Source organism: Mesoplodon densirostris, chromosome 9, assembly GCF_025265405.1.
Source record: "Mesoplodon densirostris isolate mMesDen1 chromosome 9, mMesDen1 primary haplotype, whole genome shotgun sequence".
Lineage (NCBI taxonomy): Eukaryota > Metazoa > Chordata > Mammalia > Artiodactyla > Ziphiidae > Mesoplodon > Mesoplodon densirostris.
The window spans coordinates 43,806,944-43,822,929 of record NC_082669.1 but is presented as its reverse complement, the minus strand read 5'-3'; the positions used below and the strand labels follow the sequence as shown (position 1 = coordinate 43,822,929).

At 38.7% G+C, this 15,986-nt stretch overlaps 1 protein-coding gene across 1 annotated transcript in view; it reads left to right on the top strand.

Annotated features, from left to right (window-relative positions):
* TSPAN13 (tetraspanin 13) overlaps positions 1-15,986 on the top strand; it is a 34,507-nt gene that overhangs the window by 13,957 nt on the left and 4,564 nt on the right. Inside the window, exons 2-5 of the mRNA XM_060108300.1 lie at positions 8,446-8,613; positions 9,572-9,652; positions 10,515-10,628; positions 11,942-12,055. Of these exons, the coding sequence (XP_059964283.1) occupies positions 8,446-8,613; positions 9,572-9,652; positions 10,515-10,628; positions 11,942-12,055 (477 nt within the window). The remainder of the gene's footprint in view (positions 1-8,445; positions 8,614-9,571; positions 9,653-10,514; positions 10,629-11,941; positions 12,056-15,986) is intronic.

Below are 15,986 nucleotides of genomic sequence, written 5' to 3'. Positions count from 1 at the left end.
AGAAAGTAATATGGTGTACTCATGTGATCCCAACAGCCTGATTTCACAAATGCCAGTGTTTTGCTATGTCTCTTTTTAAGAGGTTCAAAGTTATAGAACAGCTACAGGGCCCCTCTCTGTTCCCTTTCCCAATCCCCACCAAAAGTATTGTACTCACTATCCTAAAATCAACATACGTCATTTCTATGCATGTTTATATATGACAATTTGATCTGGTAATCAACCACAGAGAATATATAGTGTTTTTTTTTAAATAATTAATTAATTTATTTTTGGCCGCGTTGGGTCTTCGTTGCTGCGTGTGGGCTTTCTCTGGTTGCCGAGAGCGGGGGCTACTCTTCCTTGCTGTGCTCGGGCTTCTCATTGCGGTGGCTTCTCTCGTTGTGGAGCACGGGCTCTAGGCACGTGGGCTTCAGTAGTTGCAGCGTGTGGGCTCAGTAGTTGTGGCTTGCGGGCTTAGTTGCTCCGTGGCATGTGGGATCTTCCCGGACCAGGGCTCGAACCCATGTCCCCTTCATTGGCAGGTGGATTCTTTTTTCTTTTTGCGGTACATGGGCCTCTCACTGATGTGGCCTCTCCCTTTGCGGAGCACAGGCTCCGGACGCGCAGGCTCAGCGGCCATGGCTCACGGGCCCAGCCGCTCCGCGGCATGTGGGATCTTCCTGGACCAGGGCACGAGCCCGTGTCCCCTGCATTGGCAGCCGGACTCTCAACCACTGCGCCACCAGGGAAGTCCTAAAGTGTTGTTTTTGCGTTTGAAAACTTATGTAAATGGTCTGTTTTATCAATATTTATACAATTTGTTTCATTTTTATGTTTGGAATTTATAGATTTAATAGAAATAGATTAACACTTGTATTCTACTGTGTGATCACACCAGAGTTTGTGAATTCCCTAGTCATGGTGTTTGAGATTGTTTTACATTTTTTACTGTTACAATCAAGGCTGCAGTAAAATCCTGATACATGTATGTCTGGCTGGGGACATAGGCATTTTTCTTGGATATTAACCTAGAAGCAGAATTGCTGGGTTAGTAAGAGACACATATCTGTAACTTTTTGAGGTGCTGCCAAATTGTTCTGTAAAGTGCCTGCAACAGTTGACATTTCTCCTGGAATGTGAGTTCTAGGTTCTCTGCATCCTCATGTCATCAGGCTTAATGTTTGCCAATCTAGTGAATGTGAGATCCACTCTGATGTTCACTAGTGAGTACCTCATTGTTCTAATTTTTGCTTTCCTGATATATAATGAGATTTAACATCTTTCTTTTGTTTATTGGCCTTTTGGATTCTTCTTCAGTGAACTGCCTCTCATTACCTTTGACCACTTTTCAGTGTGCTTTTTGTCCTTTTAAGTTGATTTGTAAGTGTTGTTTAATATATACATCTGTGCTGGAAATATCTTCTAGTCCTAGGCATATCCGACATTTTCCCTTTTTTTTTAATCATATAGAATTTAAAATTTTAATGTGAGGTATAGTTTGGTTGGTTAGAACATGGATTCATATCTCAGTTCTATCCCTTCCTTGCTGTGTAACCTTGAGCTAATTTCTTAACATCTCTGTGCACAACTTCTCCCATCTGGAAAATGGAGACAGTAGTACTACCTACCTCTTAGGGTTGTTGAGAAGACTGAATTAGTTAATAAATGTAAAACATTTTGAATACTTCTTGTATGTAGTAAATGACATATTTGTATTATATGTGCTTTTGGGGGGTCTTGTTTAAGAGTGTTTCTTTAACCACAAAGGCAAAATATCTTTCTGTATTTTTTTCCCCAAAAGTTAAAATTTTGCTTTTTATATTTAGGCTTTAAGTCTATGGCTTGAGTTAAAGATTACTACTATTATTTTTCAAAATGGGAAGGTAGTTGTGGAAGAGCTATTAATTAAAGACTGCTCTTTCCCTACTGATGTAGAATTCCATATCTCATCTAGCCCACACTGTTGGTTTGTTTAGATACTTGATTTTAATTACCAAACCATTATAATAAATTCTGATATTTGTTTGGGTTATTTTTAACTTCTTTAGTTCTTTTAGTTTTGTTTATATATTTAATTTTACTAAATAAAAAAAATAAAACACATTCAAAAGCTATAGAGTCAGACTCAGGTTTTGAAGAGCATGGTGAAAGCAATAACAAAGACAGAATTTGGGACAGTTAATTGTGACCACTGACAAAGGTTGATTTGCCACTAGGAGCATTTCTTATGCAGGGTGCTAATGACAGTGTATCCGGGCTGAGAAAAAGTGCAGCAGACACAGGCCTTTCTCTTTAATCTTCTTAAAAATGTTCCTAGCTCTTTGATACATTTATTCTTCCATGTAACTTAATGGATCATTGTATAAATTTTTACCCAAAACCAAGAGACTTTGACTAGAAATACATGAAATTTGTAGGCTAAATTGGAGGTGAATTGATGCTCTATTATAACGAGTGTTCCCACCATGAACATGATAAATCTCTTCATTTAACTTAGGTCTTTTTCATGTTCTTCAATTCATTTCATAATTTTCTCCATGGATATCTTGTAATACTTCTTTTAGATTTATTTATATGTACGTCATATTTTGGGGACCTGTTACAAATTGCTTTTAAGGAAATGCATGAAAAGATTTGGAGGTGCATCAGCATGCTGTTGATTTTGTATAGTGACCTTTCTGTGACCTTTTACACTGGAAATTCAGCTTTCTGGTGGTCTAGACATGCAAGGGTCTTAGTTCAACTTCCCGCTTGTGCCTGGTTTAACACCCAGGTCCTTCCCCTTTAGGGACTGTTCTGATCTGGGAATTCCTTCGCGCCCTCTCATGACCACACAGTGCCAGTTGTATGCTTGCCGTCTGACTTTCAGTTCTCCTTTCCTTTCTGGCCTGTGGGAGTTTCCCATAGTTTCTCTGCGTTCAGCTATATATATAAATATACATATAAATAAATGTATATTATTAAAAAAGTTATTTATTTATCTTTTTTTATTAATTAATTAATTTATTTTTGGCTGCATTGGGTCTTTGTTGCTGCGTGTGGGCTTTCTCTAGTTGCGGTGAGCGAGGGCTACTCTTGGTTGCGGTGAGCGGGCTCTAGGTGCACGGGCTTCAGTAGTCGTGGCCCGAGAGGTCTAGAGCGCAGCCTCAGTAGTTGTGGCGCATGGGCTTAGTTGTTCCACAGCATGAAGGATCTTCCCAGACCAGGGTTGAAACCCATGTCCCCTGCATTGGCAGGTGGATTTTTAACCACTGCACCACCAGGGAAGTCCCTCAGCTAAGTATTTAAATAAAATATTAAGTCTTTTTCAATATTTTAAAGTATGAGTAGCAGGAAGGACTCAGTTACGTGGGTAACTCAGTTGCCCAAGTTCTATGGTAGGATGAGTAATACTCCTCTCCCACCAAAGGTTCACATCCTCATCCTTAGAACCTGTGAATATGTGACCTTATATAGCAAAAGGGGCTTTGAAGATGTGATTAAATTAAGCATCTTGAGATGGGCGATTATTCTGGGTTACCTGGGGGCCCTATATAATCACAAATCATAAGAGGGGATGTAAGTGGCTTATACTCAGTGAAAGTGATGTGCTTAGAGAAGCAGGTTGCAGTCTGAGAAATTTGAAGATACAACACAGCTGCCTTTGAAGATGGAGAAAGGGGATATACTGGCCAAGGAGGGCAAGTGGCTCCTAGAAGCTAGAAAAGGCAAAGAAATGGATTCTCCCCTAGAGCTTCCAGAAGGAATGAAGCCTTACTGACACTGTTATTTTAGCTTAGTAAGACCCATGTTGGACTTCTGACCTCCAGAATTACAAGAGAATACGTTTGTGGTGTTTTAAGCCACTAAGCTTGTGCTAATTTGTTAAAACGACAGTAAGAAAGTGATACATCCTCTCAAACGTTTTTGAAGGAGAGGTGCCTAGTAACAGTGATGGGGATAGACTAAAAGTATATTAGAGGCACAGCAGAGCGAACTTGGTGAGGAATACTGTTGAGTGAGAGGTACATAGAAGGGTTAACCTTTTTCTTCTCCTACCTAGAAAAAAAAAATCAGAGCAAAGATACTTGTGAATGTTCTAGATAATGTTTTCAATAACAGCATAAAGCCTAGTCTGGAAGCTAGAACTTCTTATAGAAGTGACAAAGTGCCCTACCCCCCTTTTAGTTATAGACATTATTTTTCAAAGGGGAAAAGATTCTCATTATTAATAAGCCTGTAAGTTGGGTAGCTGAGAGAGCAGGGAGCAGTTTTCTCCTTTTGTTGAAATGCTGCTGTTGTAAATAAAGGATTTGGTTTGCTGGGAGGGTACTGACAAGGGCTACCTGAATAATTCACTCCAGCTACATGGTAGGGATTACGCTGATGGTAAAATATCAGGCAGCTTTCTGTAACATGCATTCCTGACTTGTTCATCTCCAAATGCGAGAATTGTTTTGTGTGGGCTGCTGTGACAGATTACCACAAACATGGTGGCTTAAAAACAGCAGAAAGCTATTCTAACCGTTCACGAGGCCAGAAGTTCACCGTCAAGTTGCTGACAGGGTTGCACTCCCTCTGAAGGCCCTAGGGGAGAATCTGTTCCTTGCCTCCTTGCCACTTTGCCTCTTCTGTCTTCTGGTGGCTGCCAGCGTTCCTTGCCTTGCGGTCACATCACCCTCTGCCTCTGTCTTTACATTGCTGTCTCCTCTCTCTGTCTCTACTCTCCCTCTGCCTCTCTCGTAAGGATACTTTTTTTTTTTTTTTTTTTTTTTTTTGCGGTACGTGGGCCTCACTGTTGTGGCCTCTCCCGTCGTGGAGCACAGGCTCCGGACGCGCAGGCCCAGCGGCCATGGCTCACGTGCCTAGCCGCTCCGCGGCATGTGGGATCTTCCCGGCCCGGCGCACGAACCCATGTCCCCTGAATCGGCAGGTGGACTCTCAACCACTGCGTCACCAGGGAAGCCCATCATAAGGATACTTTTGGTGACACTTAGAGGCTGCGTGATAATCCAGGATAAGCTTGTCCCTTTTAGACCCTTAATTGAGTCACATCTTTTGCCATGTGATATAGCATTCATTCTTTTGCTGTATATGGTAATATTCAGTTGGGGTCATTTTTCAGCCTACTATGTGTTCTGTTATGGTTCCTTTGCAGTCTTTGATGTGTTCTGTTTATCTGGATATTTTTGATTATTGTTCTCTACTCTGACCCACTTTGTAAAAACCTCTGACATAGCAATGATTTGTCCCATTGTAGTTTTTCATTCTCTCCTACATTGAATTCTAGAATGAAAGTCAGCAAGCTGCAGCCCATGGGCCACATCTATTCCATTGCCTATTATTGTACAGCTTGCCAACTAAGAGTGGTTTTACATTTTTAAACAGTTGAAAAAAAATCAAAGGAACATATTTTGTTCCACATGAAAATTATATGAATTTAAATTTCAGCATTTAGGGGTAGCTTGTCTCTGGCTTCCATGTGTAGTGGGCACCAACCATTTGTTGATGAATACTTAACTCGTAGTAAGAATTTCATTAATGTTGTTAAGGATTTGGTACAATTCCCAAAGGATTATTTAAAACTATGGGTTAGAAGAATTTTATGTGTCATATTATTCATGCTTCTGATCTTTTTGGCCCTAAGACTCAAAGAAATACAGAGTAAATGTCCTGCCCCTGAATTTAATTAAGTTAGTAAGTAGTCATCACACCCAGGACTTGAAGCTTGCAAGTGTTGGTTAATTTTATATGTCACCTTGGCTGGGCTGTGATGCCAAGATGCTTTTTCAAGCATCAGTCTAGATGTTGCTCTGAAGGTATTTTTTAGTTGTGATTAACATTTATACTCAGTTGAGTTTAAGTAATTATGGGCCTCATGTATGATATGAAATATGAAAGCATTAAGGACAAAGACTACGTTTCCTAAAGGAGAAGGAATTCTGCCTCAAGACTGCATCACTGAAATCGTGTCAGAATTTCCAACCTGTCATCCGTCCTACACATTCTGGACTTGGTGGACCCCACAATTACATCAGCCAGTTCCTTCAAATAAATCTCCTCTCTCGGGCTTCCCTGCTGGTGCAGTGGTTGAGAGTCCGCCTGCCGATGCAGGGGACGCGGGTTCGTGCCACGGTCCTGGAAGATCCCACATGCCGCGGAGCGGCTGGGCCCGTGAGCCATGGCCGCTGAGCCTGCGCGTCCGGAGCCTGTGCTCCGCAACGGAAGGGGCCACAACAGTGAGAGGCCCGCGTATCACAAAAAAACCAAAAAAAAAAAAAAAAAAAAAACACCGAAAACAAAAACAAATCTCCTCTCTCTCTCTCACTGTCTCTCAATATATATCCTACTGGTTCTGTTTCTCTGGAGAACCCTGAACGATACAGCAAGTTCCTCTGATGTGTTGAGGCTGTGGACCATGTTCAGTGTTTGTTGAGTATGCTAAGCATCGCTCTCTCCCCTCACTGAGGTGAGGCCCCTCCGGCATTATCTTCCTCGCCTTCCTTGACACCTCCTTCAGGCTTCTGCCTTTTACACCTCGTGAAAGGAAATGTGTTATATTCGGGTATAACAAAGTCAGAAATAAGCTCATTTGTGATGGGCCCAAGGACTTTTTCTCAATCCAAGATTGTTTGAAGTTGTGAGAAGACTGTGAGTTGATAAAAATCAGACAGAAGCAAATGGGTCTTCTGAGAAGAAGCAGTTGAGAAAATGAGGAGGACTAATTTCTGGGTAGCAGTATTTGTGAGAAGTTTTTCCTCTCTCCCTCTAAAAAGAAAAACTTCCTCTGTGTACTAATTCAATGGAGAACATCAAGTCCATATAACTCCATAACTTGTTCCTATCGCACTACAGATAGTTGCTTTCATTCTCAAGTTTTGCTGCTTTATGATAAATGGATAAAAATACAAATAGCTGCTGTATTTGTCCATATTTAGCCATTTTACTTGTACGTCTATACATATAAGAAGTTTTACATACCAAGGCATTTAAAAATTGTGTCTGATAAACAATGATTACACTTATAAAAAATTACACATTTGAGTAAAGAACCATTTGAGTGAGTGATGATTTATTTTGTATCTCAAAACAAAGTTTATTAGGCCTTGAAGTGGTGCTAGAAAGTTTATTTTACATTCTTTGATTCCTCCCAACAAGGTACTAAGCTGTCAACTTGCTCCAGGAAATGGCTGACTCTCGATTGACTTGAAGATAGTCTCTTTCCTGTTCCACCTTCCACCCCGGCCACCACCCCCATACCTGTTTAAGCTGTATCTTCTATCAGTTGATTATAATCTTTATATGGCATGCTATTTAAGTGTTATTTTAAAGAAGTAACTGTAACTTCGAGTTTTACAGGTAATGACTGATTGAAGCATGTGTTTTACCTCTTACACTTGATTTTGTTTGAAAAGAACATAAATTAAATGATTGGGATGTAAAATAATTTCTTCTTGCTCAGAATGCCATTTTTACTCTGAGTACCTAAAATCTCTTGTACTCTTTTCATCCTAAAAGTTTTAATAGTCTCTCTCTATGTTTGAATTCTCACAGAATAGCCAATGATATCTAAAGCAATTCATTTCATCAACAATACTGTGAGATATTTTGACTGTTCCAAAGGCGAGGTTCTGGGGATAGGTGATAGGTTCTGGGGATAAAGAGAAGTGAAAAGATGGGGTCTCTAAGTTGCTCCGAGACTCCTAGGAGAGACAGGCTTGGAAACAGAATGTTAATGTGTTGAAGGGAACAGTGGAACCATATTTGAAGAACAGAGATTGCTCAGAGAGTGGAGAGATGAATTTAGTTTGCTGGGGACTAGGAAGGCAGCACAGAGAAGGTTACAGTCCGGGGCTTTTTTTTTTTTTTTTTTTTTTTTTAGCGGTACGCAGGCCTCTCACTGCTGCGGCCTCTCCCATTGTGGAGCACAGGCTCCGGACGCACAGGCTCAGCAGCCATGGCTCACGGGCCCAGCCGCTCCGCGGCATGTGGGATCCTCCCTGTCCGGGGCACAAACCTGTGTCCCTTGCATTGGCAGGCGGACTCTCAATCACTGAGCCACCAGGGAAGCCCCAGTCCGGGCCTTTGAAGGAAAGATATGTGATTTCCACGTGAAGAAACCTGTTATGTCCGACTGAGATGTGTTGGTGTCTAAAAGTTTTACATACGCTATTATTTCAAAAGCTTAAGTAGAAATCGTTTAGGTTTAGTAAGCCAGATGGCCTCTGAGGCTCCATAATAATTTTATAGATTATTGTTTGTGTTTTAAAAACATGGCCAAGGATTAATATAACTTGTTAAGACAATACTATCTGTGAGATCATGTGTGTATTCTAGTTTTGAGTGTTAGCAATCATTTGTAAGATACTAAGTAGGTGCCTGAAAAATGTTCTTGATATTAACACATAAATTGACGCTTTTCCCCTCTTTCTTCTCCCTCCCCCTCCCTCCCCCCATCACTGCCCTTTGTGGTTGTTTTTGCAGTTGGTTAGTCTCCTGCTAATTGGAATTGCAGCGTGGGGCATCGGCTTCGGGCTGATTTCCAGTCTCCGGGTGGTCGGTGTGGTCATCGCAGTGGGCATCTTCTTGTTCCTGATTGCATTAGTGGGGCTGATCGGAGCCGTGAAGCACCATCAGGTGTTGCTTTTTTTTGTATCCTTTTTTACAGGTGGGATTTATACCCCACTTGGGTTTGCTCTTATCTTACTGATTACTCCTGTGATAACTACAACTAGTTTAAAATAACCATTAGGAAATTAATTGCCAGAGAGCAACTCCTGGCAAGCATTATGTGTATTTGTCCAACCAACATTAGGAATATTTCTTAGGGTTAAGTTATTGTATGTTTACATATTCTCTCTCCTTTTCACATCATGACGAATGTATTCTGCAAGTTCAGTATCATCCTATTTATGTGTTGAAAATTCAGAGTTACATTGAACTGATTCAGTGACTTCTATGTTCTTTCCAAGTCATTAATATTTGGTTGAGAATTCCACAATGATTTTTTTTAAGAGTTGATATTAAGAAAGCTTACATACATTTATCTCTACTTATTTCCTCTTTTATCTATGTAAGAATTTTTATTTTAATCTAAATGAAATTATAATAGATCAGCTTTTATTTATTTTTAATAGTTTATTGAAGTATAGTTGATTTACAATGTTGTTTAATTTCTGCTGTATAGCAAAGTGACTCAGTTATACATATATATTCTTTTCCATTATGGTTTATCACAGGATATTGAATATAGTTCCCCGTGCTGTACAGTAGGCCCTTGTTGTTTATCCATCCTTTGTATAACGGTTTGCATCTGCTAATCCCAAACTCCCAATCCATCCCTCCCCACTCCCCTCCCCCTTGGCAACCTCAAGTCTTTTCTCTATAATAGATCAGCATTTAAATAATTATTGTTGTTAGTATTTTTCTATATAATTATATCTACAGTGTATTATCAAAATAAAAATTACATGTATTCTTCTTGCACTTTCTCTAAGTGCCATTTGTTCTGTTTTCTAGGTGACTTCCTTCTAGGGAGTTGTGAAGTTGTCAGTAACTGTTTTATGTTATTTTAAGAATTTCCAGAAATATCCTTAACTTTGATTCTCAGTACATGATTATTCTCTTACTTGTATTTATTGTCCAGTTTTCTGTATCATGTGCTTGCTTAGCCCTGAACCAGGAGCAACAGGTAAGCAAAGATTTTTTTCTTTCTACTTTATTATACCACATAGTACATGTAGGAAGAAAGGGGGAGGAATGATTGGAATATAAAATAATTTCTTCTTGTTCAGAATGCCATTTCACTCTACATAGCTGAAGTCTTTTGTTCCTCATGGCTTTAGTGGGGCTGCTTAGAGCCCTAAAACACCACGTGTTGCTATTTTCTGCATCCTTGAAGTAGGATTTTGCCCTCACTGGGTAAAAAGTGCTCCTGCTAATGGATATTCACCCAGTCTTTCCCTATTATTATGCAATGAAACATTTGCTCCGGAATGTTTGTGGTTTCATTCTGGCAATTATTCTCTTCAAACTCTAATTTGTTTGAAGAATATGGGTCTCTCTTTTGGGGCAATGGAAAATTTGTCTTGCTACACTCTGAAAACTAGGCCTTTGATCTAAGTGCTTCTTTTAAATCACATGTGAACGTGAAGACTTTTTATTTTGGGGATAGAAATCATGCCTTCTTTTTGTTACAGGTTGAAGTGTAACCCTTTGAAAAGTTTTATGCTCTTATAAAGAGTATTATATTAGATGCACTCAGTTTTAAGAGTTGCAGGCTCCAGCTTTATACATTTTATGCAGGGATGACACTTTTGTTTTAAAAGATTTTTTTTGATGTGGACCATTTTTAAAGTCTTAATTGAATTTGTTAAAATATTGCTTCTGTTTTATGTTTTGTTTTTTTGGCCACGAGGCATGTGGGATCTTAGCTCCCTGACCAGGGATTGAACCTGCACCCCCTGCCTTGGAAGGCAAAGTCTTAACCACTGGACCTCCAGGGAAGTCCCAGGGATGACACATTTTAATGTATGTTTAAATGCGTTTTCTAGGGTCAGCTTTTGGAAGTTGGTTGGAACAATACAGCAAGTGCTCGAAATGACATCCAGAGAAATTTAAACTGCTGTGGGTTCCGAAGTTTTAACCCAAATGACACCTGTCTGGCTGTAAGTACAAAGTATAAAATGTTTTTTGGAGATGTATTGCATACAGATGAATAATGGTTAACATGGAAGAAGTGGACTTTCTGATGCTGAATTGTACTTTTAAAGTGCTTCTTATATACCAGCATTACATTCCGTGTATACTATTGTATCAACTGTCTGTTCTCAAATATCCATCCTGAGGATACTGAATATTCCAGGGCCCAGCCAGACACGGATGCTTTTGGTTCTTTGCCCCTAATTCCTTCCCAGTCAAACCCTCCTAGAGCAAGTTGTGAAAGAGAAATAACAGCAGACCAGCAAGTAAATATCTTGGTTTGGAAGCCTATCAGGGTGGTAGGAGGGGAGTGGTCTGTACTAAATTGGGCTTCTCAACCAGCTAAACATCCCCAGGGTGGAGGACACAAGGAACCACCCTCTTTTCTCTCTCCCTTCTTCCCCATCACAACTTCATGCCCTTTCTCTCTGGGAGCTGAGCTAGCGATAGATTAATTAGAGCCATCCTGTTGCCCCAGGCCAGACCACTGACCTCCCAAGTCCAACCCAATCCCGTATGGGGATGGACTTGGAGCTTGGAGCTTGGCTCTCTTGGGAAGTTTACATGTGTTTATATTTTGGGGAAACTCCTATTACCCCCTCGCTGAGCCCTGAGCTGGACATCCCCTCGTTGTGTCCTCTTTTGTGGGTTATTAGTTTTCTATTGCTATATAATACATTATCACAATTCTAGTGGTTAAAACAACACCTGTTCATTGTCTTAGTTTCCCTAAGTCAGGAGCCTGCGTATAGCTTAGCTAGGTCCTCTGCTCATCAGGATCTCACCAGAATGAAGTCAAGGTATTGGCCAGGGCTACAATCTCATCTCAGGTTTGGGGTCTTCTACCAAGCTATTGTTGGTCGAATTCAGCTTCTGGTAGTTGTAGGACCGAAGTCCCATTTTCTTTCTGGTGTCTCTAAGTTCCTAGATGCTGGTCAGGTCTTAACTATACAGCCATCTTACAACGTGGCATCAAAGTCAGTGTGAAAATCTCTTCATTTTATTAAGACAGTGTCTTATGTAATGCAACATAAACATGGGAGTGACAATCCATCATATTCACAAATCCCATCCACTCTCAAGGGGTGTTTATTCAGGGCAGGTACCCTGGGGGTGGATATCTTCGGAGCCATCTTACAATTTTGGACACTACTAAAGAACCATGGCTCCAAGTTGGATATGATATTCCAGACAGTAATTTTTATGTGGGTGTTTTTTTTTAATCTGCTCATTATAAATGTACTTTGAAATAAAAGTTCTTTTTTGAAAATTGATACAGAGCTGTGCGAAGAGCAGCCACCAGTGCTCACCCTGTGCTCCAATAATAGGAAAATATGCAGGAGAAGTTTTGAGATTTGTTGGTGGCATTGGCCTCTTCTTCAGTTTTACAGAGGTATGTACAAATAACTCAATATCTTCCGTTCTTTGTCATAGAGATTCCTAATTAATAGGGCAAGAAGGCATGGCATTTTACCTTAGCATGGCACTTAACTTTTGGAATATATCAATGGATGTTTTCACTGGGAGCTAGTACTGTAATAGGAGGAACTGTGGCTTGAAATCAGACCTCACAGATCTAGCACTAAGTTTATACAGGGTGAAGTGCTTGATCATTAAATTATGTAAAATTAAATGAAGATATTAGACTGGGTTATCTCTTGGGTCTCTTCTATTTCTAGAGTTGTATGATAAATTATAATTTTAGATATAATTTTGGAATAGGTAAGACATTCACATTGTTTAATATATATATTAATATATATAGTAATGTGTAATATACACACATTTATATATAGGTATGCTTTGAAAAGTTGCCTTCCAACCCTATCCCCACTCCCCTTTGTTCCTAGCCTTCTAAAACCTGTAGGTAATCATTGTTATTAATTTCTTACCTATATAACATATATTTATGTTATATTAATATATTTACTATATTAATACATTTATATAAATGTCTAAGCAAAACCACACACATATTATTTTGATAATTTTTGAGGAATGCTAATTCCTCATTGTCTTTATTAAACACTCAATAACTCTGGACATTTTTGATGCATCTGAATTGGCAATATGTATTTAAATTAAAACTTTTTTCTTTAACTCATCAATTCTACCTGCAGTGCTTTATTTCTTGGAGATAATTGTATAACTATGTAAAATGAATACACAAGAATGTTTATTGTTTATAACAGCAAACCTTTGGGCCAGCTCATGTTTGTCAATAATGAGCTGGTGAACTTAGAGTTTATTAGACAAGAGCAAATAGTTAAAAAATGCACTGTCTGGGTTGGAAACCTAGTTCTCCTGCTTTATTAACTGTGTGACCTTGGGCAAGTTCCTTAATCTTTCTGTGCTGCTGTTTCTTCGGCTTTGCAAACAGGGATAATAATGGAAAGCCCCTATTTCATAGAGTTGTTTTGATGCTTAAAGGAGTTAGTATATGTAAAAACTTGTAATATTTAGAAAAATGCCTGACATATGGCAAGTGCTGTGTGTGTTAGCTGTCATTTTGTAGACATGAGTAAATTATTGATGTACCAGTCCCCATATTATACCCCCTTAAAAAAAGTTGATGGGACCCCTGTGATGGCTGTGTTAATTGCCCATGTCACACCTGTTTTAAACAAAGAACCGCATGTGTAGAATAATGCTATTAAGTAAGATTGTATATATAACTGTGGAAGTATATGGTAGGCTATTGTAAGAATGAGCATTTATCTTTAAAAGGAAATCAGAAAAATCTTAAGTGTTTTATATATTTGAAGTTTACCGTGTCATTTAATTTCTTGCACATTTGATTTCCCCATCAGTATGTCCCTATAATAAGTAATTTCATGGTCAACTTCCTTGTATATATATTTTTAATCTATATTCCCTAGTTTTTCTTTAGAGTATACCTCCGGAAGTAAAATATGACACATTCAGTATATGGGCATTTTAAAAGAGTTTGATAAATATTGCCAAATTGCCTTTTGGGGGAGATTCTACCAAATTTTGGTTCAAGCACTAATTCTCGATATTTTTATCTTACAAAATATTTGCCAATTTGATAGGTAAAAATAGTATTACAGTTCTGTTTGCTCTTTTGGAAATGTGACTAGTGAATTTGAAAATATTCATGTATTCATGTGTTTTTGGACCACTGGTATTACATCTTTTGTGAATTGCCCACCTACTTTCTGTCCTGATCAAGGACGTTTGGATAGCCTGTAATTCAGTCTATGCAAAAAAGGGGAATTTTGTAAAAGAATAGGAGATGGGCCTCAGGGCCTAGAAGGTGTTTAGAAAAGAAACCTCAAGGCTGGGGCTCACTGGGTGCTTTTAGAAACCCAGGCACCCCAGAAAGTTGCCCACTCACCTTTTTTTTTCCTCCGTTCCCTTCCTGGCTCCCTCCTCCTCTCATCACTCACTCTACTTGGCTTCTTTGTCCTGCTTTCAATTTCTTTTGCATTTAGTTAAGTTTTTCATGATTTTTAAATAAAATTTATAGGTTTTACTTTTTATGTGGTTCAGTTTATTGCTTTTTGCCTATATGGTTTATCCAGTTGATTTTTATGTTTAGAAGGCCCTTTCTCATTTTGATTATATATGTTAAAAATGATTAAAGAAAGCAGTTTAGGTGATACAAACAAATTTTAACACTTCATGGACAGTCTTCTTTCAGAGAACTGCAAAATAAGGCCGAAGGCAAGGAGCTTTTATAGGATAAAGAATAAGGAAGGGAATAATAGAAAATATCTGATTGGCTGGGGCCACATAGTCAATCTTGTTTGGGGTGAGAAGGCCCAGAGTTGGCTTGGCCTTTGAGGATTGGCTGACTGAATATATTGCACTTCCGGTCAAGAGGAGCATTTACAGGGACACAAAGGTTACCCAAGTTTTGGTTTGCTGATGTGGCACCCTAGATAAGAGCAGCTTCATCTTGGGCCTAGAAATTTATTTCTCTCTGTATAATTAAATATAAAAATACAAAAAAATATATTTTTTGTTTTATTGAGGTATAATTGACAAATAAAATTGTAAGATATTTAAAGTGTATATCATGATGATTTGATATACATATACATTGTGAAAGGATTCCCCCTATCAAGTTAATTAACACATCCATCACCTCACATATTTACCTTTTTTTTTGGTGAAAATGTTTAAGTTCTACTCTCTTAGCAAGAGAGTAGATTGTACAGTACAATACAGTATTTTGTACAATATTGTATTGTACAGTACAATTGTACAATACACTTATCAACTGTAGTCACCACGTTACACATTAGATCTTCTCATTTTGATTGTGTGTGTGTGACATGTATTGAATTTGTGTATATAATGTGTACATTACATATATATGTATAAAATGTATGATTAAGACAGTATATTATATATACATATATACATAGATGTTTGTGTATATTGTATATTCTAATTCAATTTCTTTTTCTCCCTTTGAGAATGAAAAATCCATACTTGGCTGTTATTATCAAACTGGAGATAAAGACCAAGCTTAGTATTCACTTTTTTTTTTTTTTGGCCTCACCACATTTGCGGGATCTTAGTTCCCCGACCAGGGATTGAACCTGGGCCCCCTGCAGTGGAAGCGCGCAGTCCTAACCACTGGAATTCCTCCCAGAAATTCTCATTAGTATTCACTTTTCAAAAGAAGTTTTCACTGACATCCCTTCCTACTCTAAGCATATTTTCACTTCACTTTTTCTCAGGAAGGAGCCATCTTACTTCTGGGTTGGTCATGGCATTGATTCAAGAAAATTCATATACCATTTGAAAACAATCCTGTGCATTTTTCCTTTCTTTCTTTTAAAATAAAACATGGATTTAAAAGTAAAAAAAATTTGTCATAAAAATTTAAAAATATAGGTGGGAAAAAACCAGAATGAGCAACCTCCATACGCTCCATTAGCCAGAGTCAGTAATGATCAGAATTTCGCCACATGGTTTCTTTTTTATATCTGGGCTTTATTTTGAGAATTCAGCTCTTTTGAGCAGCTCCATTTTCTTCTCATCAGCTCACACTGCCTTCAGCTATGCATATATTATTTTAAAAGGAGGTTATTTATTTATTTTTAGAGCAGTTTTAAGTTCACAGCCAAATTGAGAGGAAGGTCCAGAGATTTCCAGTATCTCCCTGCACCCACACAAGCATAGCCTCCCCCCTGTCACCATGACTCACCGGATGGTGCATTTGTCACAGCTGATGAAATTACATTGGCACATAATAACACACAAAGTCCATAACCTACATTAGGGTTCACTTTTGGTGTTGTACAGTCTATGAGTTTGGACAAATATCTCCATCATTATGGTATCATACA